The 26914-nt window shown below is 56.4% G+C and overlaps 7 protein-coding genes across 7 annotated transcripts; 4 read left to right on the top strand and 3 right to left on the bottom strand.

The window, feature by feature from the left end:
- Positions 1–102: 102 nt before the first annotated feature.
- F5144DRAFT_498372 (uncharacterized protein) lies at positions 103–7390 on the bottom strand (the record flags this gene model as incomplete). The annotated part of the gene is made up of 6 exons (XM_066786264.1): positions 103–3077; positions 3151–3502; positions 3734–4311; positions 5074–5303; positions 5904–7113; positions 7192–7390. 6 exons carry the CDS (start codon positions 7388–7390, stop codon positions 103–105), a joined length of 5544 nt encoding a protein of 1847 aa, XP_066638767.1.
- Positions 7391–10011: 2621 nt separating this feature from the next.
- F5144DRAFT_660103 (uncharacterized protein) lies at positions 10012–15200 on the top strand (the record flags this gene model as incomplete). Its single annotated transcript, XM_066793255.1, has 2 exons — positions 10012–10067; positions 11361–15200. The coding sequence occupies 2 exons, from the start codon at positions 10012–10014 to the stop codon at positions 15034–15036; spliced, it is 3732 nt and encodes a 1243-aa protein (XP_066638766.1). The 3' UTR covers positions 15037–15200.
- Positions 15201–15877: 677 nt separating this feature from the next.
- Positions 15878–17100, top strand: F5144DRAFT_660099 (uncharacterized protein). The gene is made up of 2 exons (XM_066793254.1): positions 15878–16099; positions 16214–17100. The coding sequence occupies exons 1-2, from the start codon at positions 16046–16048 to the stop codon at positions 16871–16873; spliced, it is 714 nt and encodes a 237-aa protein (XP_066638765.1). The 5' UTR covers positions 15878–16045; the 3' UTR covers positions 16874–17100.
- Positions 17101–17238: 138 nt separating this feature from the next.
- On the bottom strand, positions 17239–17967 carry F5144DRAFT_596250 (uncharacterized protein; the record flags this gene model as incomplete). The annotated part of the gene is made up of 2 exons (XM_066790778.1): positions 17239–17709; positions 17854–17967. 2 exons carry the CDS (start codon positions 17965–17967, stop codon positions 17239–17241), a joined length of 585 nt encoding a protein of 194 aa, XP_066638764.1.
- Positions 17968–20350: 2383 nt separating this feature from the next.
- Positions 20351–21169, top strand: F5144DRAFT_541115 (uncharacterized protein; the record flags this gene model as incomplete). The annotated part of the gene is made up of 3 exons (XM_066787157.1): positions 20351–20563; positions 20618–20686; positions 20804–21169. 3 exons carry the CDS (start codon positions 20351–20353, stop codon positions 20984–20986), a joined length of 465 nt encoding a protein of 154 aa, XP_066638763.1. The 3' UTR covers positions 20987–21169.
- Positions 21170–21784: 615 nt separating this feature from the next.
- On the bottom strand, positions 21785–23342 carry F5144DRAFT_660093 (uncharacterized protein; the record flags this gene model as incomplete). Its single annotated transcript, XM_066793253.1, has 3 exons — positions 21785–22736; positions 22804–23107; positions 23171–23342. 3 exons carry the CDS (start codon positions 23340–23342, stop codon positions 21785–21787), a joined length of 1428 nt encoding a protein of 475 aa, XP_066638762.1.
- A 2407-nt stretch (positions 23343–25749) lies between these two features.
- On the top strand, positions 25750–26635 carry F5144DRAFT_633462 (uncharacterized protein; the record flags this gene model as incomplete). The annotated part of the gene is made up of 3 exons (XM_066792544.1): positions 25750–25891; positions 25970–26233; positions 26326–26635. The coding sequence occupies 3 exons, from the start codon at positions 25750–25752 to the stop codon at positions 26481–26483; spliced, it is 564 nt and encodes a 187-aa protein (XP_066638761.1). The 3' UTR covers positions 26484–26635.
- Between the last annotated feature and the right edge of the window lie 279 nt (positions 26636–26914).

Genomic DNA, 26914 nt, shown 5'->3' with positions numbered 1-26914 from the left:
TTTATTATTGTACTGGTAGAGGGCTAGTCGGCTGTTGAGCAGGGGATCTCGGATGAGATGATGATGCATGAATAATTGCTAATTTGTGTTGATACCCTCGTATCACTGCCATGGAAACAAGAACCCATGGATCCCACCCGAAAGCTCCGAAGTTGACGGGTTTTCCGCCTCACGGCATGCCAACAAAAGCGCCGTCCTAGCATCCACATCTTTAATGTCCATGATATCAGCACCATGCTTGATTAGCAACCTGACGATTCCGGTGTCCTTCCACATGGTTTTGGCGGCCCATACCAGAGGTGTCCGTCCCTTGTTGTCTTTCAAGTGTATATTGGCGCCCACCGAAAGCAACACAGTGACCATTTCCTCCATCCGAACCCTATCGTCCATGGTGACGGCGTGAGAAAGAGCCGACCTCCCCTGTTTATCTCTGTACTCAATATCTGCCCCACGGTGGAGCAACCCTTCAACAATGGCAACCTGTCCATATCGACAGTGCTCAATGACCAGTCGCAAGACCGACCTCCCATCTCGTGCGGTAACGTTGACATTGGCGCCAGCCTGTAACAGTGCCCAAATCACTCCCACCCTGCAATCCTTCGCAGCCAGCACCAACGGTGTCTCCCCATGTGCATTTTGCGACTCGATGTCGGCGCCGTTTTCGAGCAGCCACTTGACACCAACCCAGTTACCACGCTTGACAACGGCTGAAAGGACCGATGCGCCCTCCGAGTCCCTTGCCTCGAGATCTGCACCGTTGTTGAGCAAGAACTTGGCGATGGAATCAAACTCTGGTGATCCATCGCGGTACATACAATAGTACAACGGACCCCGTCCGTCGTCGCACCTTGCCTCGATATCTGCGCCTTGTTCAACCAAAAGTCTGACAAGGGCCTCATTCCCACTACGACAAGCATAGCATAAAGCGGACAACCCCCGCGAGTCCTTCTCGTTGATATCGATTCCCACTCTTAGCAACAGCTGGATAACATCTAGTCTCCCATTGCTGCAGGCCAATGACAAGGCCGTTTCGCCCCCGCACCACCTCGCATTTGCTTTGGCGCCGTTGTCAAGGAGCAGCCTCACGATGTCCGCCGACTCAGATTTGACGGCCCACAACAGCGGCGTCATTTGCTCATCATCCGCCGCTTCAATGATGGCTGGCTTCCAAATACCCAACCGCTGAAGGCCCCTAAGCATCCTTGGTTGCCCGTCGATCAAGGCGCGCGCTACATCGGCGTGGCCGCACACCACAGCCCAGGCCAACGCCGTCCTACCCTCAGTGTCTCGGGCAAGCAATTGACCACGCTCTGTTTTTACTAACGCCTGGACAGCTGGGACGAGGCCAAAGCATGAAGCAATCACCAGAGGAGTCATGGCCAAGTCATCAGTGATGCTTGACCTCAATCTTAACCCCCATATAGTTGGTTCGCGCGTTATGGCCTTGAACCACCACGGGCGATGTAGATGGCAGGCATTGCAGATCTCCAGCATTGCCTGTAGCATTTCCTTGTCGACTCTTGTATGCAGCGCTCTTAAATGGACAGCCCAACAGTAGGCCGAGTATCCAAGAAACTCATAGTCCCGCACGCAACGGTTTAGTCTATCGGCATAGGAAAATAGTCTCTGGATATAGGAAAGATTCGAGTCATCCCTTTCTAGTAGTACGGGGATGCCCTCAGATAGTTCGGAGAACCGCAGGTGCCAGAGGCAAATCTCTCCAAGTATGCGGTGTGATTCGGCTGATTCCAAAGACTGTTTCCATCCAGACTTGGTGTTGCCCGGCCTGGGGGTCTTGGGAGGTTTTCGCCGTGAGTCGGCCATCACTAGAAATTCTCGAGCGGTTTGATGGAGTAGGTATATCTTCGAGTCAATGACAACCACAAACAGGCCACAGATGTTTCTCAACCGCTCTCGGAACCGCTCATCCGGATCCAGGTCAAGATCTCGGTAAGACCGGTGTGAGGGGCGTATCACTAGCGCAAAGTTCATCTCGCGGAGTGTTAAAGGCCTCACTGCCGCCACGATGATGTGCAGAATTTTCCTAAGCTCCTCTAGATCACAGCTCGTGGAGAGGATCTTTTCGTATGCTTCGTCGACTGACTTGGGGAGTCGTGAAAGGGCCTCTCTGATCTTGCGCTTGTTGATGCTCTCGCTGTTTTCGATGTGGTCGAGGGTGAGATACACCCACAAATAGGTCCGATGTGGCACACTCAGCAAACCGTGGAGCAAAAGGTCTTGCTCGTCCTTGTCCAGCTTCAACTTCGCCCCCACTCCGCAAACTTTAGCTTTAATAAAAATGTCGATTTCTTTGGATATTTGCTTCGTTTCCTCTTGGTTCTCCCCACTCAGATGGACGACAGCAAGCTCTGTGGCGTCAGACGGCTGAAAGTCACGTCTGATAGACCCAAAGGGTCTGCTCGTCACAAGAAATTTCAAATTTGGCGCTCTCTTTGTGCGATGTTGGTCAAGCAAGGCCTTAGCGAGTACCTGCCGGTCGTTTGCTGCGCATTCATCGAGGGCGTCAAGGATGCAGATAATCTCTCCGGCGTTTTTGTGCCCTGCTACTTGGAGCAGAATGTTCCAAAGGCTTTGGAATGAAGCGGCGAGGTTTGCGCCCTCCGCCTCCAGTTGGGCGCGAACCGTGTTGTCGAAGAGAACGGGGGTTTGAGTAAAGAGCTGGTGGAGGATGCAACACATGGCATTAGCCACGCTCTTCTGGTCCTCGAAATCGTCCTTGAAGAAAAAGTAGCACGTCGTTCTGGATTGAGTAGTGGGGAGAACATGATCAACCAGATACTTGGCCAGCACCGACTTGCCGCATCCTGGGTCCGCGGATACCCAGAGTGCCTGGCAGACTTTGCCTCGAGAGCCCGTTAGCCAGTCGTTGAAAAGTCTGTGGCTTACAAACCACTCGCAAGTGCTTGGTACTCGATGCGGGTTTCGATCTTTCCGATCTAGGTATGGCACCGTTTTGAGCCTTCCCAGAAGCTTGGCTTCTTCAACACTGAAACCTGACCGCCTGTTCTTCCGAAAGGTCTGCCAAGAGGGCAGAGGCTGAAGGGAGTCCGGTATGTCTTTTTGTGACATCCTGAGTGTTAGCTTTGTTGGGTCCGCTGATTAGGTAGGAACATGATTCAATTCACTCACAGGCATCCCAACCCTCGAGTAGGGCTTTGGCTGTGGCAGCTGCCACTGCGGCGGCATAGTCCTGGAACAACTTGTTCTTGTGGCTATCAGCGTAGTCACAAACGCTCTTGATAATCAAGCAAGAACATTCGCGCAGTATTTCCCAACATCCGGCGCCTTCCATCTCAAAGGCAATGACGCCATCCCGGCGAGCAATTTCGTCGCGGTCTCTTCCGGAACGCATGACAGTGTCTCCAGAGGCGACGAGGCCAAAGTGCACCGTTGGTTGCAGCCTGTCTTCCGGCGGCGAGCGGGGTGCCAGGTTGGGCATCTCCTGGCTGCATCCAAGCGTTTCACAGCTCTCTTTGGCAGCCTGGTCACAAATGGCATCCGTAATCTCAGCACATACCAAGCACTCTGAGAGCTCGTGGTGTTTGTGAAGGTAGTCGGGATGAAACAGTCGGTCCTCGTCCCGGCCTGGGTAGGGTGTTTTTGGGTCTAGTTGCTGTTGAAGGGCGTCTAGATGGCGGGACACGGCGCGGGAGAACTCCCTGCCACGTCCAGCCTCAACGGCCTTTAGCTTGGCCAACAAACCATCAGCTACAACGGACAGCCTTGACAGGTTATCACGGGGAGTGTCTTTGCGGACGAAACGGCCGGGGAACCGTCGCCCAAGATCGTACTGAACGACGCCGGTGCTCACGACCACATCGCCGAGGAACACGTCTTTGGACGGATTCTTAGAGGTGCCGGGTGCGCCGCCACAGATGCCGACGACGAGAACGAGCTTTAGATAGCGGAAGCTAGCGCGGAGGTCCCCTGCGACGGTTGCGGCGGCCACCTTGCCCATTGTGGGCATGTGCGCCAGGACGACAGGATGGGAGCCGATGGAACCGACCGAATACGAGTTCGTGTCTGTGACTGCCCTGTCTAAGCCCTTGTCGTCCCATTGTTCCTCGAACAGCGCGCAAACGGCCTTGGCCTCGACGGGTAGAGCGCAAATGATCGCAACACCGAAGTCACCACATGGTGGCGAAGGACAGAAGTTGTCCTGTCGTTCAAGATGGGAACTAAGGGGGTCGTTGGTGGAGGAAGCCATGGCAGCCGACGAGGATGGCCCGCTGGCTGTTGGGCATGGTGGTCTGGTTCCTTCGTGCATTTGAAGAGCGAATTGAGATGGGCCTTTCAAAGTGTGCGGGTTATGGACCGTACCTCAAGCTTGTAAAAGCAGGTGGAGTAGTAGGGTTTGTGTATATTTCGATCAGGTTGGTTTGTTTCGATGTTCTGGGGGAAAACCACCACAACGCGAACTCCGCTCAGCTGAGGCTGGGCTGGCAAATCCCACCACGCCAGGCCACAGAAAGGCGACACTGAGTGTGTACGTAGAAAGCCACAACAAGGCGCTGGGCATGAATCAGGCGCGAATGACACATTTCGAGGCTTGAGTGGCCCCGCCTTCCGCTTTAAGTCCATTGTTCAAGCCTAATTTAGCGATCCCCGTCACCTGCTGGCGCCACGAAGAAATTTGGTTGGATTCGCAGTTCAGGTTCGCCGGGCGCTTCCACAAGGACCAACCAGCTGGGGCAACCAAACGCCACATTCTCCTAACACCCATCAAGCGCGATCCTCAACACAGCCCCCAAACACAACCCCCCTCACCCAACCACCAACCCCCCCCTCACCCTCAAATCCCTACTACTCCCCCCCACCCAAACCCCATACCCCCCCCTCCTCAACCGCCACGCCTGCCCCTCCACATCCCACACACTCAAATCCCTCCTCGTCAACTCAAACACCACCTCCCTTGCCTGGCCGGGCACCAACGGGCCCACCCTCACAAACCCACGCAGCTGGCGCACCGGCGTCGCCGCATCATCATCCTCCTTCTCCTCTTCCTCCTCCTCTTCTGTCCCGCCCCCCCCCCGCCGCGGCACGCTCACATACAGCTGGGCGACCTCGGCGCCGTCGACGGGGCCGGTGTTGGCGATGGTGCAGCGGGCGAGGGCGAGGACTTCCCAGAGGGCGGGGTGGCCGCCTTGGGGGAGGGGGGAAGGGTGGGGGGAGGGGTATTCGGGCCAGTTTGTTGTGTTTGGGGAGGAGGAGGGGGGGGAGCTGGTGGGGGTGATGGAGAGGTTGGTGTAGGCGAAGGTGGTGTAGGAGAGGCCGAAGCCGAACTCGAATTCGGGGGTTTGCTTGGTGGTGGGGCGGTCGTAGTGGCGGTAGTCGAGGAAGAGGCCTTCGGTGAAGTTGGATTCGGGGAAGGGGGCGTCGGAGAGGGAGGGGTTGAGGAGGTGGGGTGGGAGGTCGTGCTCGGAGCGGGGGATGGTGTACGGGAGGCGGCCGCTGGGGTTGGTGGTGCCGTAGAGGATGGAGGTTAGGGCGTGGCCGGATTCTTGACCCGGGAGGCCGGCGAAGAGCGTTGCTGTTACGTTGGGGTGCGAAATCCATGCTGAGACGGTTCGTATACCTGGGGGGGATAAAGGGGTTAAAAGGGGGTGGAGGTGGGTTGGAAAAGGGGGGAGGGTTTACCGGCAGAGTGAACAACTACGATAGTGTTCGCACACCACGAGGCGACATTCAGCACCAGCCTGTCGCTGAACTCGTCCGTTAAGCTGGGCCGATCGAAGCTCTCTGAGGCGTAGGCGTTGATGAACACCAGACAGGCGTCGGTGTTGACGTAGGGCGTAGGGTTGTCCGAGTAAAAGTCCCAGCGTAGGATGCCCCTGTCCTTGGTGATGCGATCCTGCAGAGCTTGGAAGGGAGAGATGACGTACGGCGGCGTGTTTCCCCCGGAGCCGCCCGCGGTGACGAGCGTGCCGTTGAAGGTGTTCCAGCCAAAGTTCTCGTCGTAACTACCACTGTACCGGTCGCGGTTCTGCCAGGGGCCGGCTTTAACAGTAGCATCGTAGCCGTAGATGCAGAGGAACTTGGGCTTCTTGAACGGCAGGGTGTTGTTGACGTTCTTCACGAGGACTGTGCCAGCCGCACCAATCTCTTCGATCAGGTTAGCGTGGTCGCCACGGACATCAACAGGGAAGTGCTTTTGCAGGTTGTCATAGATGGCCGGCGGCGGGTAGGCATTCTCTTGGCCGAGATAGTACCACGGCGCCAGGATGCGGGTGGCCATGTCGTTGATGCGCTCCTCGGTCACAGACCCATTGTTCACAGCTTCCACCAGATGATCACCCCAGAAACCGGCACCGGGCATGACAAGGTCTAGGCCAGCATTGGCCGAGGCCACGCCAGACATCTGGCCATCCCAGTCACTGACGACGAACCCCTCAAAGCCGAGCTCCGTCTTGAGTATCCCGTTCAGCAGCTTCGAGTTCTGGCAGGCATACGAGTGGTTGGCCCGCTGGTAGCTGCACATGACAGCGCCGGCCCCCTCACGCAACGCGTCCATGAAGGGAAAGACATACAGCTCGTGCAGAGTCCGATCGTCGACGTTGGCGCTGATGGCATCGCCCATGGGGCCCCACCTGCGGCGGAATTCCTGCTCGTTCAACAACCAGTGCTTGGGCGTGGCAATGACGCCGGCCTCCTGGATCCCGCGGGTGATGGCACCCATGCCGGCGCCGGCCAAATAGGGGTCGTTGCTTAGACCCTCCCAGTTCCGGCCGCCCTTGGCAACACGGCCGAGCGGACCGGCGACGGGACCCAGGGCGACATTGATGCCCTTTCCGCGGTACTCGTTTCCCAGTGCCTGGCCGTAGCGGTACATAAGATCTCTGTCGAAGGTGGCTGCCAGGTGAATGCCGGCGGGGAAGGCCGACACGAACTCTTGTCCGCGGATGCCGGAGGGCCCATCAGCGAAGCAGAGCGAGGGGATGCCCAACCGCGGCACCTCGCCCGTGTTGCCTACGCAGGGGCCGGGCCAGCCCCGGGTGATGTTTACTTTCTCCTCAACCGTCATGCGCGACACTAGATCCCGTGCATGGCCGTAAGCGAGAGACCAGCGGTCATTTGTGGAGCCATCGCCGGGTGCTTCGGTGTTCGGAGTCGCGTTAGCGTGCCGGTGCATGTACATTTATCGGAAAATTGATGTTTGGGATAAAACCTTACGGGATGGATAAACTGGAGGACTCCGGCCGTAATACGGAAGCTCTGATACTCCAGAGCCCGTTTGCAGCGAGCATGCGGCGCAAAGAAGTGTGGCAGCCGTAGCTTTCTTGGTGCTGAGAATTGCCTGCTCTGAACCTGGGCCAGAGAAACGCCGGAACTTGCGGGGCAGCAGATCGAAGGCGCTTTTGAGAAGCTCCATGGCGGTTTGGATGTGTTCTTTTTGTATGTTTTACTTGCATGTGCCGGGTCAGCAGAGCAGTGGCGATTTCCCGGTCAGAGTTCAATAATAATATTCCCGCTCGCTATTAAACAGGATGTAGTTGGTTTCCCGGTCGCGGGAACCCGACAGCCTGGATGCGTCGTGGGCCTATTACCGCCTGTTTGGTTCTTTCCCGGGATTGGGAATTGTTGGGGGGTGCATGGGGGTTAGCATTACATACAAATAGTTGACGTTGTGTGGTTGGCCCCAACTTTGCTCCCCCGCCATTTCTGAGACGAGGCAACAAGAGGCACCGCTGTTCGCCTGACCCCAGATGTTCATCCGGACTCGCCCTCACAAACACAGACTTGGGACGAACTTGTGGATGCTGTGTTATGCAAACAACCCATATTTTTGCCACAGCGGTTGCTCCCGCGTCGGCCTGCCTGACTCGTCGGTCCGGGCTCGATTTAACGTTAACCAACCTTGAAGCACTGCCTGCACTGAGCGCCAAAATCTCGCCGATAGAAATCCGTCCCACCACCCTCGAATTGCCAATGAAAATCCGGAAAGCGTTGAAACGATCGGAGAATATTGTGCGGGATGATGATCGTGCCGTGCGCCTCATCCAGGAGAGGAAAATGCTGGGCTTGTGTGGGCGGCTTGCTTTTCGCGTCTCATCTTTCCAGCCGCTGCCAAATCCAGGTTGCGCCAAACCCCAAAAGTCCCCCTTTCACTCGAGACTTGGTGAGACAAGCGGCCACGAATCGCGCTTTTGTTGTTATGGGAGAGAGCAAAACAAGACGCCAACTGTGTTGTTGATCTGCAAGCCCAATATCGAACGCGAAAGTGTTTGGTTCGACACAAATCGACTCCCTTGCATTCCATTCTCATGTTCCTCTTGTTCTTCCGTTCGGATGTTTCGGCCAGCACCGTAAGTGCAACGGAGCGTCGGTGGCAGCAAACGGTGGCATGAGGTTGCACCGGATGAACTTCTCGAACAACGGCCCGGCGCCCTTGTCTCCGTGATCAGCAACCGGCCGCCCAACTTCAACAAATTTTCGCAGGCCATCAACATCCAGACCGCGAAGAGGGTGATGATCCATCCCTTGTTCGTCTTTTCCCGCTGCTATCTGCCCCGCCAGCCATCCCGCTAATTACCAAAGAGACGGAAATTGCCCAGGATATTGCCACGAGGCGAGGATCCATCGCCAGGCTTCAGCCCTGAGGGAAAGTCCAACCTAACATCTCCGATTGCGCATGACAATGAATGGTCTGCGGGTTTTCTTGGTTTTGTGGTACTCGAAGACTCGCAGTGCAGACTGCTTCCTTGTTCAGCTGAGCTAGGGAGAGTGATGCCTTCGATGCGGGACCTGCAGTCGCCCAAAAACAAGGCCAAGCTGTCAAAGCTGAGTGCAACCGATGTCATCTCCAAACGCAGGAGAAAATAACGAAAGCGCTTGCCATACGCTGACAAGCAGTAACAAACCCGGACTCACTCGTCTCTCTTGCTTTTCCTGCAATTATCAAAGCTGGATTTGTGTGTTGCTGCGTGAAGAGGGGATCCACGCTTTGCGCAGTGGACTCTGTTCAGATCTCTCATCTCGGGTGCTAGTCTACAAACGGTTAAGCCTCAGGAACAGCTGCCTGATTGGCTCGCGGAACCCATTATCGACCCGTGTGGGTGGGAAGGAGCCCGGGACATGGGTGCATGGAGGGGAATGAGGGGTGTGACTAATGCCAGGGCCAGCGGATATCGACCGGGATGGCGGTCCGTTCCCACGAGCGAGAGTTGCGAGGGGGGGATTTGCCCAGTCACCTGCCCGCACACACAGTCGTACATGGCATTCGTAATCAGCGCGAGAATGATGCTTTTTGATTAGTTATAGAAATGTGGACGCAGGGAGGAAGGCCTCTTCCTTTTGGCCTGTCAGGGGCTCCATCAACTTTTTGAAGCCCAAAGCTCAAACAGCGCTCTTGTCACATGGCCCAATCGGATGTGCAGCTCAACCCGAAAATTAAAAGCACAATTCGTCCAGGCCTCTCGCGCCATGGCCACCGGATGCAACCGCCCACCGGTCGCCTGCGTTCGTAGTGTGCATCCATACAACCGTGTGAAAACCGTCGTCTGCTTAGAGATATGGCTGAGATATCAGGGGCAAACGCGCAAAGCGCTGGCTTGATGTCGATTTTCCCGCCACATCAAAAGGAGAACCCCGCGGCTGGCGGGGAAAGAAGCATCCATGCAGGCGGCGCAGTTAAAGGGGATGCGTCAGAGCCGAATCCTCCATCCCTCCAGCCTGTGACACTTGAACACATCATAGGGGCGCGTTTCCAGATGACCCAAACCCCCCGTTGCTTTCGTGTGGGGACGGGAAGGGGGCCTCGGTGCCCTCCGACCCGATTCCGAAGGCCGTCAAGACTCGGCCCATTGAGCAAACGCCAACCGGAGTGAGGACGAAAGGGGAAGCGAGCACAGGCGGGCAATGCAGGTACCGGATGCACGATGTCAGGGCGGGAAACTTGGTGCCGCCAGACCTGCAGATGCAGGTCTGATCTGACGCTGGCACTTTCACGACTGCCGACGCAGCAAAAAAAAAAAAAAAAAAAGAAGGGCAGTAATGCTTAGAAACGATGAAGAAAGCCTGGGGAAATTCGATGCGCTAGTTCGGAAACCGTGAGCACATTTCGAAGCTGCAGTTGCGTCCGAAACGACACAGGCTGCTGGCCACTCGGCTTCTCCTCCGTTTCCGCAACTTTTCTTCTTTTCCCCTTCCCCTTTCCCCTGTCCAGGTGCCGCGTTTTGGTCCCCATTCCAAACACCACCCCACTGCCGTTATTGGACAAGCATTGGCCAATCCGGGGGGTCCATGGTCAGGAATTCGCTGCAACCCCTTTGATCCTAGCTCGGCCTCCACTCTTTTGCGGGCGTGCGCGCCTGGCCTGAGAAAGACTCGCCCTCTCTCCATTTCCTTCCCCAGGCCCAAAATCTCATGCCATTCGCATCCCAAGGCCGTCTTCTCGATCTTGCACTCCGCCCTCCGACCGGCCTTGTCGTTCTTTTGGTCATTCTCCATCGTTCACTTCGTACACTCGTTTTACATGTTCGGTTTTACCTACCGTGACCACAGCTTCCGACTCGAATCGAATTCTACAAGTCGACCAACGGAATCGCCCAACGTCCGCCCGACGCACTCCCTGCACTCGCAAAAAAGGACCGCACCGATATCCTCCTCGAGTCCTCGATTCCCGTAGCCAAGCTATCGGTGGAACGCCATATACAAGCGACCCGGTGCCGCCACCAGCTCCCAGGTTTCTTTGCAGGAAAGCATTCACGGGAGCGTGCAGCATCACAGTGTGGCAGTTGGCGGGGCCCCCGTATCGGTCTCAGACCAGCGTCCGAAGCCGCTGCGATCATATGCACCGAGCGTCTCTGGGGAATCTTTGAGACGAACTCTTGGCCTCTGCTTCACGGGATTAGAGTGGATACCAGTTCCTGGAAGCTTGGATATTCGCCTCCGGTATGTCTCCCTGACTCGACCTATTTTTGTGGTCAGCCCAAAACCACGTCTGAAGATCTCGCGGTGTCCCCTTTACGTTGATATCACAAATCATGTTGTGGGCTTGCTGCGCACATACAGGAGCTCAGGCTGCGTCACGCCAGCACGGCCGAGAGTTCGTGTTGCGGCGTTGAGCCTCGCTGCCCCGTTACACGACTTCAATGCCATTTCCAACACATGACGCTGCATGTATATCCGATGGGTGCTGACTGCTGTTACAGACTAATCGTTCGGAGCCCCCTTTTCCTCTTCGGCACGGATGCCGAGGTGAATATTGTTCGAGATCCCCTCCGGCACTTCACCCATGACATCGTCACAACCTTGATCTCGACACGACGACTTGCCGAATACCCGGGATTAGTCGATGCCGCAGTTTGACACAACTTGACCGCCAAGATGAATCGGTTTAGAACGAAGAAGCGGGCGAAGGACGACCTTGCCGCCGGCCGCTCAAGCGAAGATTCGGAGCAATCCTCGCTCTCCTTTTTCCGCAAGGGCAAGAAGTCGCAGCAAGAAGAAGTCAAGAAGGAAATTGACTTGTCCAACGCCCTCCCCACCAATGACGATTTCCGCACCAGCTTATTGATGAACAACCTGTCCGCGCGTTTTTCCATGTTGAGAGAGCAGGACGACCCCAATACCAAGATTGGCAAGGCTAGTGACGACAGCGTTCTCTTTACAAAACGTCAGTCAAGATTGGCCGACTTCGGTTTTGGCGCCGGCGCTGGATTGTCCGACATTGCCGAGGTCGAATCTGTTAGGGGTCCCAATCTCCTTCGCACAACTTCGGTGGCCTCTGACGATCCGGACTCTGCGAATGGCGGGAGCGTTCTAACACGTTCCAGGCCTACAGAAGGCAACGTGCTCTTTGGCGGGAGGCAAAAGATTTACAAGATACCGGCGGCCTCTGGAGGTGGAATGAGCGGTCGAGCAGTTTATGAGGAGGATGTTGCCATGTCTGCGTTCCAGCGTTGGAGGCAGACAGAGAGGGACCGAACATTGGATGGTCTGAACGGGACCCGATCAGATGAGGCCGAGGAAGAGCCGCACACCCGATCCGAATCCCCGCCCCCCATGAGTTACCGCCGCAAGCGCGAAACGGCATCGACCACCTCTTCCAACTCTTTCATGGCTCGGAACTCCACGGCAGCCACGTCCGTCACTTCGCAAGCGGCCGGTGCAGCTAAGGACTCGCAAACGGCGGCGAGCGCCCCACCCTCGGGCGTTACTTCAAACATTCCGGAGCGCAACGTTACTCGAACTCGCAGACTCTACGAACAGGGGTTTAATCAAGACTCCGGCGAGCAACCAGGATCAGTCTTATCGCGGATCGAGGCTCTGACACGTCCGCGCCCGTTCGTCACGAGGGCGGCAGACAACAAAGCGTTCCAGTCTGACGGTACCCGGACGATTCTGGCGAAAACGAGTGCCCCGAGCTTGAGGTCCTTAAGCCCATCAGCCAGCTCCCGGCCGATTGGTGCGTTAGATCTCGGCGCCAGGGCGCAAACCGACCCCAAAAACGGCAATCTCGGCGGCTTACCGCCCTTGAGCCCACCCGTGAGCGAGACTGGCGAGCAGCCCGGTTTGCCCATTCCCCCGAAGGATGTGGCGAGCATATTCCAGAAGCCGTCGCAGCCGTACGACGAGTCCCAGTACGTCCAGCGACAGCTCCAGCTTCAGCAGGGCCGAGAAACCCCAACCCAGCGGCATAGAGCGGAAGCAGAATCCGGCAGGAACACCCCTGTTTCTGGAGACAACGACACAAAATTGCCCGTTATCGGGAGCCGCCCGCCGCCGCCGAGTGCAGCTCTTCCTCCAACCCCCGTTGCAGAGACAGAATCTTCGCAGTCGAATGCGCTCAACCCACCAGGGCTCAACCTACCAGTGGAGTCTCACATCGAGCGTCCCTCTGATAAAGACCACCCGGCGTTCAGGCAATCTGCGCTACCCATTCCTCTCGCTATGGGTGCCAAATCTAGCACAGAACCCTCCTCCACTTTGAAAGCGGAGGTGCCAGTCATTAAATCCCAGAAGCCAGCCGCACAAGACTCCCCCACGCTTGGCCCAGCCTCGGGTTTGAGTGGTCTCGTTCGTCAACATCTTCGCACAGAAAGCGTGGAATCTTCGTTGGGCGAGACTGGGTTTGATGCCTCCAGCGCGGGATTCCGTTATAACGTCGCCGCGAAGTCGCCTTCACTCCTGAGTGAATCCGGCCCTGCGTTGAGCCCGTGGCCTTCTTCGGACCAGGATTGGCTTGGTTCACACTCCGGGAATGCCCCGGGGGCCGTTCCCGAAGCATCAGAGGGCGAAAGCCAGCCCAACCGTGAGCCATCGGACTCTGGGACGCTTGACCGAACCAGCACGGCGACGGAGGATGAGACGGACGGCTTCGCTAACCAACTCGCCAACGCCCGCCGCCGTGTGAGAGAGAAGTTGACGTCGTATGTCGAGTCGGACAGCAGCAGGGCTACGTCTCCTCAACTCCTCCCAACCGATTTGCCCACACAAGCCCCGAACGGTCTCGGCATCCTCAAGCCGAAGTCGAGTCGCGGTTCACTCATGGACCGCTCACGTAACGCGGTAACGGGGCAATCTAAGGGTCTCAAAATACTAGGGCTCGGAGCCGCGACCATGAGCACTTCACCGCAGCCCGGTAAACAATCATTCGAGGAAAAGGAGTTCCCCTCCTTGGAGACGATGAAGGAAGAGGTCTCGAGAGGCAACATGCCACCACGGGGTCACAAGGTTTCGGATGCCGAGTCATACAACGAGTCGGACACCAAGGACAAGGACGAGGATAGCAATACGCACCCGGGCTTGCGAGCGTTTAGGCAAGCCAGGCGAGACCTGCAGAAACGGAAGGAGCTCGAAACGCTTGCCCGACACCAGGCTTCGCAAACGTCGCAGTCGCCGGAGGAAGCCCAGGAACAGCGTAGCGGCATGCACTCGGCAGCGAGGGCCCCCCGACAGCGGACACCAAGCAGGGAGAGGAGGCCCCCTCCCGTCACGTATAAACAACGGGCCCCTAGCGACGACCAAAGCTACAGCTCGCCAAATGGAATGAGACCTTCGGGCGAGCGTTCGAGGAGTGGTTCAGAAACTAGTGCTGGTCGTTCCAGCAGCCGGCCTCCTCGCTTGCGGACCAATACCAACAACGGGCCGCATGACCAGCTGGGAGCTCCGAATCCCGGGCGACCGATGATGCGCTCCCCCGGCTTGCCCGGGACCGACATCAAAAATTCCCCCGTGATGCCGCCGTATCCGTACCCCAGCCGTGGAGCACCTTCGCCCGCACACTCACCACACCCCGACCGGCCACCACATACCGACCGGTCTAGGTCGGCCACGAACCTCGCCGCCTTGCACACCGGACGCCCGGGCTTGGACCCCTATTCCGGTCAGCCGTCTCCTATCTCTCCCATGGGGCTGCCCTCGCCAAGCCCCTACGCCGGATCTCCGGTCAGTACTCCCACTTCGTTTGGTCCGCGCCCACGACTACAGTCGGCCTCGCAATCACCAGCCTTGGGCCCTGTGAATGGTGGCATGCCTCATTCGATGAGGCGACCTGTCGACAAAAGGGATATCTCAGAGCCGACGTTCGTCACGTCAACCAGCCGAGTTCCGACAACGACCCTGCCCCAACACGCAGCGCACTCGCAATACCCTCCGCCTCCGAACCAGGCTCCTCCGATGATCCCGGGCAGAGGTCCAAGGTCTCGGTCGAACAGCCGTGCAGCCGGCCCTGCGCCACCGCTGCCGCCCATCAACCCTCGCCGCAGACAAGATTCTCGTCCGCGGGCCCCTTACGAAGACACCGAGATGGCGACGCCTCCGCTACCATACGGGACACAGGGAGATAACAACACATCGAGCTTCGACAGTGGGGATGAAGGCGGTGACAAGCCAGACCAACGGCGGCGACTTCGGAAAGCGCACCCGGACATGCAGGGCCCCGGCTCCAAGTCTTTCTTTGGAAGATCGAGGGAAAACAGCCCGCCGTTGATGGGCAACGGGCCTTCGGCGGGCCGCTCCGGGGCAAACCAAGGTGCCAACGACGGCATGGCTGTCCCCGGTGGGATGATCTAGGCAATCTGATCATGGCCATCTACTTTCTCGGTACACTTGACCATTTCTATTTTTCATTTCTTTCCTTTTGTCTCTTTCTCGGGTTTTATTTGGTCGGACTGAAAAGGATGGCCGGCGCACCGCGTGAGGACCGGCGCGGTCCATCGATACCATATGAGGGTTATGAAATTGAGATACCTCTTTTGCACACTGGACTCCTTGGCGCGGATTGGGGAGTTTTCTTCTGTACTTCCTTCCTTATTTTGTCGCTTCCATCTATCTGTACTACTTCTTTCTTGTAATGGGATTTTAGGCTATTTCACGCTGGGCTTTATTCTGGCATATCTTCCAAAAGCGGGGAGATCATATCCCGCCAGTTTCGATTCTGACTGAGGGCTACCGTAGCCTGGATGGAGTACGCATGGAGACGGGCTTGCGGGAGGACTCGGAGAGCTGCCTTGGTAGCTGGGCTGCTGCTGGCATCGCGGTTTTGGATTTCAGGGCGGGATGTATCGCTAGGCGCATAAATCTGAAACATGATCATTTCAACAAGTTGTGTTATCTCCACCGTGCCTCGGAGTTAGTACAGGTTTCCGTGTCCGTTAGTAAGGCTCGGTTGAACTTGAGACGGAGCTTGTCCTTGGGGTGATGTCGAAAGTGGTTCCCTGTGCGAAAGCCGGGGCAGACGGCCCGAGTCACCGAGGTGAGCCGAAGTTCTGCCAAAGCAACACGGCACGGCAATGGCGATGAGGGGCGGGGAGGGGCGGCCCGCTTTCGTTCAAGAGTAAGACACAAGCGTGTAACTTCCCCTTCTGGCAACAGACGTGTGTGAATGCAAGTGCAAGTGTAAGTGAGCGCGCCCGAGCGAGGTTCGGAGTATTTTTATATCTGACGTTGTTTGCCAATGCGGGTGGGGACTAATTAGGTACCTGACCGTTACCAGCACAACGAAGGCATTCAGACTTTGCTCCTTTCAGCAACAACCCACAGTAACTCCCTCACTCCCATAACCCAAGCCACAACCGTCAACATGGCTTTCATCCGCCCCTTCAGGCCCGAGGACACGGAGAACGCAAAGCACATCGTACGTTCCCTCAACCCCCCCCCCCCCCCCCCCTTCCTCCCCTCCCCTCAACCCTCACCCATCCCCCACCCCCCATCCCCCATCCACTAACCCCCCCCCCTTTTTCCATCACAGTGCCGCGCAACCCTCCCCCCCACCCTCTCTCACTCCCCCGCCGCCCTCCGCATGGCCCCCTACCTCTGGACGCTGCAATTCACGCACCTCTTCCCTCAACACTGCCTCATCCTTGATGACGGCACCGGCACCGCCGTCGGCTACGTCGCGGGCACGCCCGATGTCTGGGCGCTGGCGGAAAGGTACCCCCGGTATGTGGAGGAGGTGTTGGGGGGGGTGGAGGGGCGGAGGGATGTACCCGTGCCGGGGCAGTTGGGGGTTAGGGAGGGGTGGTTGGTGGGGGGGGTTGGGGATGAGGGTGTGCAAGATGGTGGGGTGGGGGGGGAGGTGAATCCGGAGTGTTTGGCGCAGTTGGCGTATAAGGTGGAGTGGTTGGTGCTGGAGGGGGTGGAGGGGAAGAGGGAGTTGGCGGAGGGGTGGCGGGCGATGCTGCATATTGATTTGTTGGAGGGGTGGCAGGGGAAGGGGTGGGGGAGGAAGTTGATTGAGAGGTTTGTGGAGGGGGTGAAGGGGAGTGGGGAGGATTATGGGAAGGGGGTGCATTTGGGGATCGCGGGGGAGAATAGGAAGGTGGTGGCGTTTTATGAGAGGGTTGGGTTTAGAGTGTATCCGGGCGGGGAGAAAGAGGGTGGGAATGTGTGGATGGTGAGGGACTTGTAGGCGTTGGGATAGGGAAAAGGAGGGTGGTGATTGGGGATGTGTGAAGGTGCTGCTCAAAGTGTGTGGATGGCTGGCTGCCTTGGGCAAGTATTTTCGAACTTCGTAGTGTAACTCGGAAACAAGAGTTGTTCCTGGTAGTCTTTTTAACTTCCCGCTTCCCGCCGTTCTAATCAAATGCTTTAACTCTGTGTAGTCACGAAGCACCTTGGGAAGCGATGCTACTGCGTTTCGTGGCGTTAGATATCTGTTATCTACCGCCAAATCGAGTAACTACTAGGTACTAAAAACTATGGCCAGTTCATTAAGTGTCATCAACGGCAGCATGTTGGCCACGGAGACATCCAGCCCAGCTGCCCCCCAAACTCTCAATCGAGTATCTCAGCATTGACGTCCCCCTCAACCTCATCCTCACCCCTCTTCATAAACTGCGGCGACGACCCCAGCGACGCCGCAGCAGCCAGGTCCCGCTCAGGCGACATCTGCGGCAAATACGACTTGAGAAAGCAGTTCGCGTTGTGCATGGGCAGGCTCGTCGTCAGGTTCGCGCTGAAAAACACGCCGAGGCACGTGTTGTTGCGGGCGAACTTGTTGAACATGGCGCAGGCCCGGATGCAGTCGCCGAACGTGTAGGCCGTCATGCCCGCGAGGTCGACGCCCGGGCCGATGTAGTCCATCATGCAGTTCACGTCGAAGCCCCAGGAGGCGGTGCCCAGCGTCACAACCTGGCGGTTCATGGATATCCGCCCGCAGTCGAAGTCGATTACGCCCCTTGTGGGCACGCGGATGATGGTGTCGGATGCGGTGTTTTGGTCTTCGGCCGCTGGTGTGGACGTGGGCTCCGCGCTGGTGGCTGTTGGCATCATTGTGATGGTTGTCGGCATCATGAGAATCATCGGGTTTGGGTTGGAAGCTCTGTCGGTAGGTTCTCGGTCAGCCCGTCTGAATAACACTTTTGGGGTTATTGCTGGGCGTGTCCTTACCTTCGCGCATTCGCGGCGGCTATCCCTCCCCCGACGCCCCCGCCGATGGTTGCGAGCAAGATAACAATAATCAAAGACAGACACAGTATGACCCTCTTGCGGCGGTACCCCCATATTGTGGACTTCGGCCGAGCAGGAGCCGCGTCCTTTTCATCTTCGGTTTTCGATATGTAGAATTCATACATGCTCCCGCCCGCAGTCCCAGACGAACCAGACCTCTCAACTGGCGAGTGGACCGGAGGCGGTATCTGCAACTTGGGCTGGCGGCGGAGCATGTACGATAACGACCGTTCTGGCCCTGACACGACCTCTGGAGCGTCCATTGGGCGGGACCGTGGAGCGGGTAGCAGGAGGCGACGATGTCCGCCAACCTCCCGCGTGTGGAGTGTTCAGCAGTCGATATCGTGCCGGCCAGGGCTACGGTTGTACGATGAGATCATAAACTCGTATCACGGTCATGATGGTGTGGTGGGATGGATGTGTGTGGGAAAGAAACAGGAGAGGAAAGGTTTCCGGCCATGGTGTGAACCTTGGACGGCCTACAGGTGCGGGAGATGTGAGACGGTGAGTCCGAGGTGCGGGAACACGGTAGAGTCATGCCGTGAATTTGACACCAGGAGCTCAGCAGGAGCTTGGGATTTGATGCATTGGCTGGGGTAATGAATCCTCCTCACAACACAAAGAGTTGCGATAGGCTGGGTTGCGCGCATTCCGTTGGGAACGATGCGGCTGGGGTGCAGCATGAGAGTCGCAGATCTGTCTCGTTTGATCGAAGCCGACCCGAGATCGTGGTTGGCCTCGGCTATCGTGTGCATGGTACCCCTGAAAACACTCGGGGGTTTTTATGCCCCTGTCGGCCAGCGAACCAGCGTTGCAGTCTCAATGCAACAACAACATGGGTGGTTGGACTGGACGCATCGTACGAAGTACATACGGAGTCGGCAACCAGAAGAGACAGAACCACGACATGGTTTGTATGGGTGATTACTTTCCTCTATAAGACAGCGGGGAGTGAATACCACTTAGGTTTTGAACCAACGGCTTGGTCCCTCTCAGATGAGTGCTGCGACAACCGTCGTTGCGTTCTTGAGGTTCTCGTCGTGGGCAAACCTGCTACCTGGCGAATATCTATCGAAGGTTATCCTGAGGCCAGTAGACCTCGGAACCGTGAGCATCAACGGGGGATTAGTCGGTGGGTGGGCAAGTGTAACGGTCCCAGGAGTATATTGCAACTAACTGGTGACGACTCTACGAGTACACTAAGCTTGAAGAAGAAAAGGAAAGATGAGAGAGTCTGGCAGCTCGTGGGGCTGCTTTATGATCGCGAGCGCGATGGCCCGAGCGCATTGCTAGAATGTTCGGTGCGCTGTGGGGCAACTGGGAATAGCTTCATCCAGGGGTTCGGTGGACCGTGCTTGTACGTGAGCTGGCCGAGGGTTACCGAGGCCCACCTCGGGCACAGCCCGTTACAGCAAGCATGAGGGCGTGTCCGACCTTTCATAGTAACATAATCTCTTCCAAATCCCGTTCCATTTGTGCATCAACACGGTAAACTGTCCCCAAGTGTGAACTAAGAATGATCATTGTTGGGGCGGGGGAAGAGCCGGGAACTGGGCAGAGGTAAGAAGGGGGAAGAAGAACAAGACAAAGTAAAAAGCAAAAGCTCCGGCCAATTCCCCGTCAGAAGCCCCTGCCGTCGAAGGGGAATCGACTCATAGCCGAAGGCAGCCCAATGTCAGTCCGTGCTCGTTCTGTACACTCATTGGGAGAGAGGAGGGGGGGAGGGGGATCTGTACGTGTTAGTTTCTTTTCTCTTTTTTCTTTTTTTCTTTTCTTTTTTTTCTTTTTTTCTTTCTTCTTTCTTCTTTCTTTTTCTTCTTCTCCTTTTTTTCTTTTATCTTTTTTTTTTTTTTTTTTTTTTTTTTTCGTGCCTAGAAACATAGTTCATCTTTCTTGACTGGCAAGCCGCTACTTTTGCGGCCCCCAATTTTCTGTCAACACAAACAAACAGCCCGTGGAGGGAGGTGAAGAAGGCCGTAGAACTGTGGCGCAAACTCCATCCAGCCACACCTTGCCTTCCTCAAAATGCGGTCCATTCGTCTTGACACTGTTGAGCTTGGGAGGACCGAGGCCGAGGACCATACATGTAGCCAGTTGGCCAATTCCCCCCCCAATTAACTGAGGAAATGCCCTCCCTTTTTGCGAATAAATTGACCGGCTCTTTCACCCCAAGTCGCAACACCAGCGAGGTCAACTCAGTTCTGAGGTAACGTGACGTTTCCATTCCACCGTTTCAATACACAACAAGCACAGTCAATAATCAATAATAAACAAAATCCCACTTGCTGTATTTTTTGCCTTCCCTTTCCCAGCCCCGAAAACACCGCACTTTTCCTTGCCATGTGGCTGTAACGCGTCAGCTTAATCTTGTCAACAGATCCTTTTCCCCCATTCTACAGCATCGGCCTTTCCATTCGTACTTTCTTTCTTTACAAGAATGGGTTGGAGGCTCCAAGACTTCTTCTTTGGAGTCGTCTACGTCTCGGTCATCCTCTGCGCTGAACACATTGTCAAGGGCATACTGTCTAGCGATCGAATTTGGCTTTTCGGCGGTGGCTCTTTTGATGATGACTCTACTCCGAGAAAGGCCGACAGACACCCCCTCTTCATTTCTTTCAAGCTACCTGTTTCACCAACCACGATTAACGTAGTGAGTAGCCCCGGCCCAGCGCAGTTGATTCTTGACTGAACTGGGAAACAACAGATTCGCAGGCGCACCATTGCCTTCAAGGAGCTCTGCTTTAAACCTGACGGAAAGCCGTACATCCTCTCAGTAAGCGGTGGTATCGACAGCAACCGGGGGGGTAGCAACGTGAGTCACGTCCACAATCCTCCTCGCTTCTCAATCCACTTTCCCAGGGTGCTAATTAGTTACTCTTTGCGCTCCCAGGAAGCGATGATGGCTCATGGCTTCGTCATCGAGTTTACGAACCCCGCCGACTGTTGGTATTTCCTGCATATGGACCAGGCCTACAAAAACTTCGTCGAGTACATTGATCCCATCGTTGACGATTACCTCACCCTGGAATTCACGCCTGGTTTGGGCCCGGGCTGGCTCAGGCTTGTGTACTAGGTCTTGGTGGGCTTCCAAGACCTGCGTGGCCCTCGCTTGCGTCTAGGGGGTCGCGAACGGGCAGGTATCGCCTTGTTATGTAGCTTCTTGGCACGGCATGTCTGGGGAATGTGGCACAAGGCGAGGCGGTATAGGAGGTTGGCACCTCGAAGCTCTGCTGTCACAGAATGACCCAAGAAGCGCAAGGACTGCACGCGTGTCACAGAATGACCCAAGAAGCGGCCCGGGGCGGTCGCAGCCGAAGGCGCAGGACGCCGGCAGCCAATCGCTTAAGAACCAATGGGAACAGTTATCACCGGGTTTCAGTGATAATGGACGATTATCACCAGTTGTCAGTGACAACTGAAGATTGTCACCGGGAGGGCGGTGATAGTAGATAGTATATAGTCACTCATTCTGGAGGGCTCTGGGAGTTCTCCAGTTAGCAATCACAACTACAGTTCGCTACAAGCTCGCAAGCCTACTGTTGAGACAAATCTATTGTTGTGCACCCTTTGGCTGCACCGAACCTAAGCATCCTCAAGAGATTACCTTCACCGAAGCTGAACCCTAACAGGATAGGATCCTGGAGTAGGTTAGTCACATCTGCGTGTCGGTTTTAGCTGCAGACCATCTCCAACTCTTCGTTTTCACTTCCTTTTCCCCGACCGCTGCGTGATTGCCGCTACATTAAAAGGCGTGGCAGCCCCAGCCCTGACATAACCCCCCGCCATTATTTAGATATTGTCGCCCGCGGAGGTCCGTGGCCGGCTTGTCTAGAAATCACAAAAGCACCACGACACCCCGTCCATCATTTTTTCACTGCCTTTCCTCTCCCGCCTGCTTCCCCTCCATGGCAACATACCTCGCCAACCAACTAATCTCGCGCCCCTTGCGCCCCTCACAACTCTTGCATCCCTTGCGCGCCATCTCGAGCGCCACCATGCCGGCATTCATGCCATTCTTCTGCCCAGCCATGGTCGCAAGCCCCGTCCAGCTCAACCGCTTCCCACCCTTCTTGGCTTGGGACGCCGCGTGGTAGTTGCTCATGGCCGCAATCTCGCGCTTCTCGGCGCAGTCTCTGTCGATGGTCATGACACTGTCGAGCACGCTGCGCATCATGGTGGGGCTATCCGGGGCCATTTGTGTCGGGAAGAGAGCCATGAGGTAGTCCTCCATGGCCAAGCCAGAGCAGGTTGGCATGGCTTTGGGTCTAGCCGTCTGCATGGTATGGGCTGTGTCGTTCATGACGAAAACGCTGCCGCAGAACCGGGATTCCATGTTTTGTCTAACGCTTTGCAGCACGCCCATCTGGGCAAAAGGATCGTTTGTCATGGCGAAGTGCTCGATATGAATACCGCGGCGTTCGTGCATGTAGTCTCCGGCCTGGTGTACCGATTCCAGCTCCATGCTCTTGTCTCCGAGCGGCATCATGAACTCGCTGGCGGCAGCACCGAAAGTGTAGATCTCCAGCTTGCGCAGCTTCTCCGGGGGCAAATCGGCACACAGCTGGGCCACGGCCTGGGAAACGATCACGGCGCTGTCGTTGTGGCAGAGAACGACGCAGCGGTTCATCGCGTCGTCGAGCAAGGCGCTGCGCATCTGGGAGTACAGCGTCCTCCGGACCTGACTGGGCATCGAGAAACACCGCTGAAGCATCATGGCTAGGATATCAAACGGCATGCCGTAAGTAGGCATGCAAACGCAAACCACCGGCCTGTTAAACAGCCGCGACAGCGCCGGAAGCGTCCGCTCATGGCAGCGCCGAGAACTACACCACCCCCGTTAGCCAGTGCACACAACCACCCACACAACCCAAACCCAAAACAAGCACATACCTCATCCCCATCCCCCCCAAAAACAACCACTTCTCATCCTCCGCCACCTCCTGCCCCATCATCCACCCATCCCCCCCACCAGCACCACCACCAACACCACCCTCCCCATCAACAGCAGCATCACACCTCAACACCCTCTCCCCCTTGCCCATCCCACCATTCAACCCCCAACCCACCACCACCCCCCCCACACCCACACACCCCGCCACCCAACCCGCAAACACCACGCCCGGCAACACAAACCACAACGGCACCGCCGCTAGGAGCACACCGACTTCAAAGCAGGCGAGGAGGAGGTACAGCGCTGTTTCAGCGGCGTCGGTCCAGGTCCATGATGCTGAATAGTGGTGATGGGAGTGGTGGTGACGGTGGGGGAGGAAGCGCTGGAGGAGGAGGGCGCGGCAGAGGGTGGGGAGGAGGGGGAGGGTGTGGGTGAGCTCGTGGTGCAGGGCGGTGGGGAGGGGGTGTTGGGAGTGGGGGGTCGTGCCGCAGGCGCCGTCGAGGAGGGGGGGGATGTAAGTTAGGGGTGGGGAGGGCATCGTGGAGGGATTGTTTTGGTGGTTGTTGGGGTGGTGGTTGTTCTTTGGGGGGGTTGTGGTTGGGGTGGAGGGGGTTCGTGGGAGTCGAGGCATCATTAGAGGCGGGTAGGTAGTTTTGATGTGGATGTTCAAAGAGACTGACGATGAGGGTGGTCAGGAAGTTCAACGTGGTGGGCAATCTGGGAGTCATGTCCAGCCGCATTATATCGTCAACAGAACGTGTGGTGGTGATTTGGAGTTCTTTCGAATGCCTCATTCCAATGTTTTAGGATCGCGTTTTGAACATTCTTCGGTGTGAATATTCCCTTCCCTTCCCTCGAGAGACATGACGACTTATTCCACTTGATTAGCTAACTGAAATACCAACTACGGGTAAACGACCCGAGGAGAAGACTTCCCATTTCTGTAATCACTGGCGGATGCAAGGGAGGCCGCTGTTACTTTCTTTCTCTTTGGCAGACGAGCCAAGAGGCAGGTAAGATTTCGGGCATTCCAGTGCAGCAGAATAGCTTGAAGCCCCCAAACAAGCATTCCTGAAATGTTCAGTGCAATTGCAACAGCGTGGACTGGATGTCTGTTTGTTTGTCTTGCCACATTCCACCTGAGATCAGCCGTAGCCCAGCGTCGACGCGACCATAGCGTCCAAGCCGAAAAGAACGCACCGTCAACTAAAGAACACTTCAGACCGTGGCGCTCTCATCAACCCATTTCTGACGAATAACTTCTTGTCGGGGTTCCTCGGGAAAGGCGACCGGAACTACAGAGACAAGGTGTCACCGGAAGCAAGACTTGGAACCGAGGGCTCGGAAAATCAGGGAATGAAGGACAATAAGAAAGAAAGGTTACATCTACTGTACCACATTGCCTACGCCGGAGTTCTTTCTCCTTCACCGCGCGTAGCAGCCGGCCGGAAAGACTCCATCCAACACTATATGGATGGAACCACGATATTCCCCCATACATGCTGTTCCTTGATTGCACTTCCAGCTGAGCAAAACCCAGCCAGTGTTACCAACCACTCCGGAGACCTAGACCAATTCAGAGTTAATTTAATGAAATAGTTGACGCCCGTTGATGTACCCTCCCCGCATCCACAATCTCCAAACCGTCTCTGGATATATCCGGTCCAGCCAACCACGGCGCCGAGGATTAGACTAGGGGGTTATATCAGAACGCTCATTAACCCGCCCCTCGGGTGCGAGCCGGGAAACACACAAGCGCCCTTTTGCTGGGATCGACCGATCCAGCTTGTTGATCCAGCCCCGAAGCGACTGCATCTTCAGATCGTGCCTGTCGTTCGCAAGCTAGACCCGGGATTCGCTCCCTCCAAAACAGATCGATGATAGCCAGTGCCTGTTGATCGTCCAGGGGTTGAGTCCACTCTTGGGGATAATGCGCAGTCTTGCTTAAGTTACCTGTAGTCTGTTCCTTAGCTCCCAATCGATTCTCCAGCACAGCAAAGCGCTGGGACTATGCTGGTAAAGTGAAGAGACACCCAGAGGAACCGTGTGTTTGTTGTCTGCCTTGACATCATCATGTTGCATCCCACGAGATTACCATTGTCCGTTACTGTGCTAGGCAATCATATTTACCGGCCCTTGACCGACCTCGGCGCTATCAAGATCGAGACAAAAAGGGGTAGCCAATGGGGTAATGACCTTCCCCTTTTCACCTGTCCTCGGGTCTGTTTCCAGCCGTTGAGTCCTGCAAGGGAACAGAAACCTAATTCTCCGACCGTTCAGCGCACCCGAAGGCCGGTAGTCTGCTGCAATGGCACCTGAGCGCGCGTAGAGTGTCTGAGAGCCGCGAAACCTGTTTATCACCATTCACCCAAAATCTGTGGCCAATGAATCTCAGCCAGCAGACCATCAACATCTCAGCAAGATGCACTGGGGCCTGCCCGTGCCTCGCGACCTCATCTGCGACCTGTCCAAGATCGACATTGGTTTTACCCATTCCTGTTTGGCGTGTTATTTGAGGAGCTCCGTCGGTATTATTCCTCGGTCCATGCGAGCAAGTCTAACTCCCGCGCAGCTCAGCGAAGTCTTGTCCGCGTCTGCTAAAATCACAGCTGAGCCAGGATAATGTTGAGTGCAACCAGAAGTCAAGGACCTTGCCACCGGCAAATGCCCCGTTGAGTCCTTGGGAAAACAGGAATTCATCGCACAGATCCCTGACCAGGACACCAGCAGTACCGGGCGCTGGAAGACTGAAGCTCGACCAAGGAAGCGGACGCAGAGACGATCCAAGCTGATCTCCCGAAAAGCATAAATAGAAGTGCCACGACCTCTTCTGTCTCTCTTCTCCCAGCAGCAGCAGCAGCAGCAGCAACAGCCCTCAGAGCCAGCAACCTCATCCCCTTAAATCAGCACTCAGCACTTAGCACTCAAGTCCCACCTCATCCAAAATGAAGGCCTCCTTCCTCGCCCTCTTCACCTTCGCGGCCTCGGCCCTCGCCACCCCCCTCCTCGCCTCGCGCCAGCTCGAATCCCAAGCCGACGAGCTCGACCAGCTCACCGAGCTCGTCAAGGTCCACACGGCCAACATCAGTCAGCCCAGCCCCGCCTCCCCTCCTCCCCCCCCCTTTCCCCATCTCCCTACCTAACCACACCACACGTGCTGTGTAGACACAACCACCGCCGCCGTCCAAGACAACCCCTCCCTGACCCAACAAAACGCCGCCGCCGCCGCCCTCGCCCCCGATTTTGACGCCATCACCGCCGCCCTGACCTCGGCCACCACCACCCTTGCCAAGCGTGTCTGGACCACCACCACCACTGGCGGTGGCGGCGATGATGCCTGTGGACAGGACTGTCTGATTGTGAAGGTTCAGCTGCTGGTGTGGGAGGTGGCTTGTACGCTGAAGTTTGTGATTGTGAAGTTGGGGCTTGGTGAGTTGATTTTTTTGCCTTCTTCTTTGTGGTGGTGGTGGTGGGTGTGGTGTGGTGTTGGGGTGTGAGGGATCCAGGCTAATGATGGGTAGCTTGTGTGCTGGCTTGGCTCAAGCCGCTGTTGCTGGCGCTGGTCGGCCTGATTAAGTCGCTGGATAAGGTCGTGTTGGGGGTTTTGGTGCTGGTTAAGTCCCTGCTGACGACCGTGCTGGGTACCGTTGCGGGCGCCTTGTTGGAGCTCATCTGGTAAAGGGTGCGGCCCTTTTGAGGTGGTGCTCTTGTTGTGCCTTTGAGGAGTAGATGGTGTTCTCAACTGTGTTAGGCGGAAGTTGCTCTGGCGTAGGAGCATGGTGTGAGGTTTTTGTTCTGATGCTCTTGGCGGAGTAACCATCGCCTGGCTATCCTCCGGTCGTTTCTGTTTGTGTATTTCGAGTTCTGTGTGAAATAAACGTTTGAATTGCGAGAGTAAAGTTCATGACGGTGATATATCTTGGCTCGCATCGTCTCCAGGGTTGTACAAGTGGTTATCACGCATGGAAACCCTTGAATACCACATGTTTTGTCCGAACCACCGCCAGTTGGTGCATCAAACTGCCAGTCGCGCCCATGTAGATGCCATGGGGGTGTGCCCCTGGTCTGTGTCAATAGCGATCCTAACGACATGATGTGGGTGAGGTACCT

This window comes from Chaetomium tenue (genome assembly GCF_020726465.1).
Source record: "Chaetomium tenue strain MPI-SDFR-AT-0079 chromosome Unknown F5144scaffold_7, whole genome shotgun sequence".
NCBI classification, from domain to species: Eukaryota; Fungi; Ascomycota; class Sordariomycetes; order Sordariales; family Chaetomiaceae; genus Chaetomium; species Chaetomium tenue.
The sequence above is the reverse complement of the archived record's forward strand: the minus strand, read 5'-3'. Positions and strand labels throughout refer to the sequence as shown.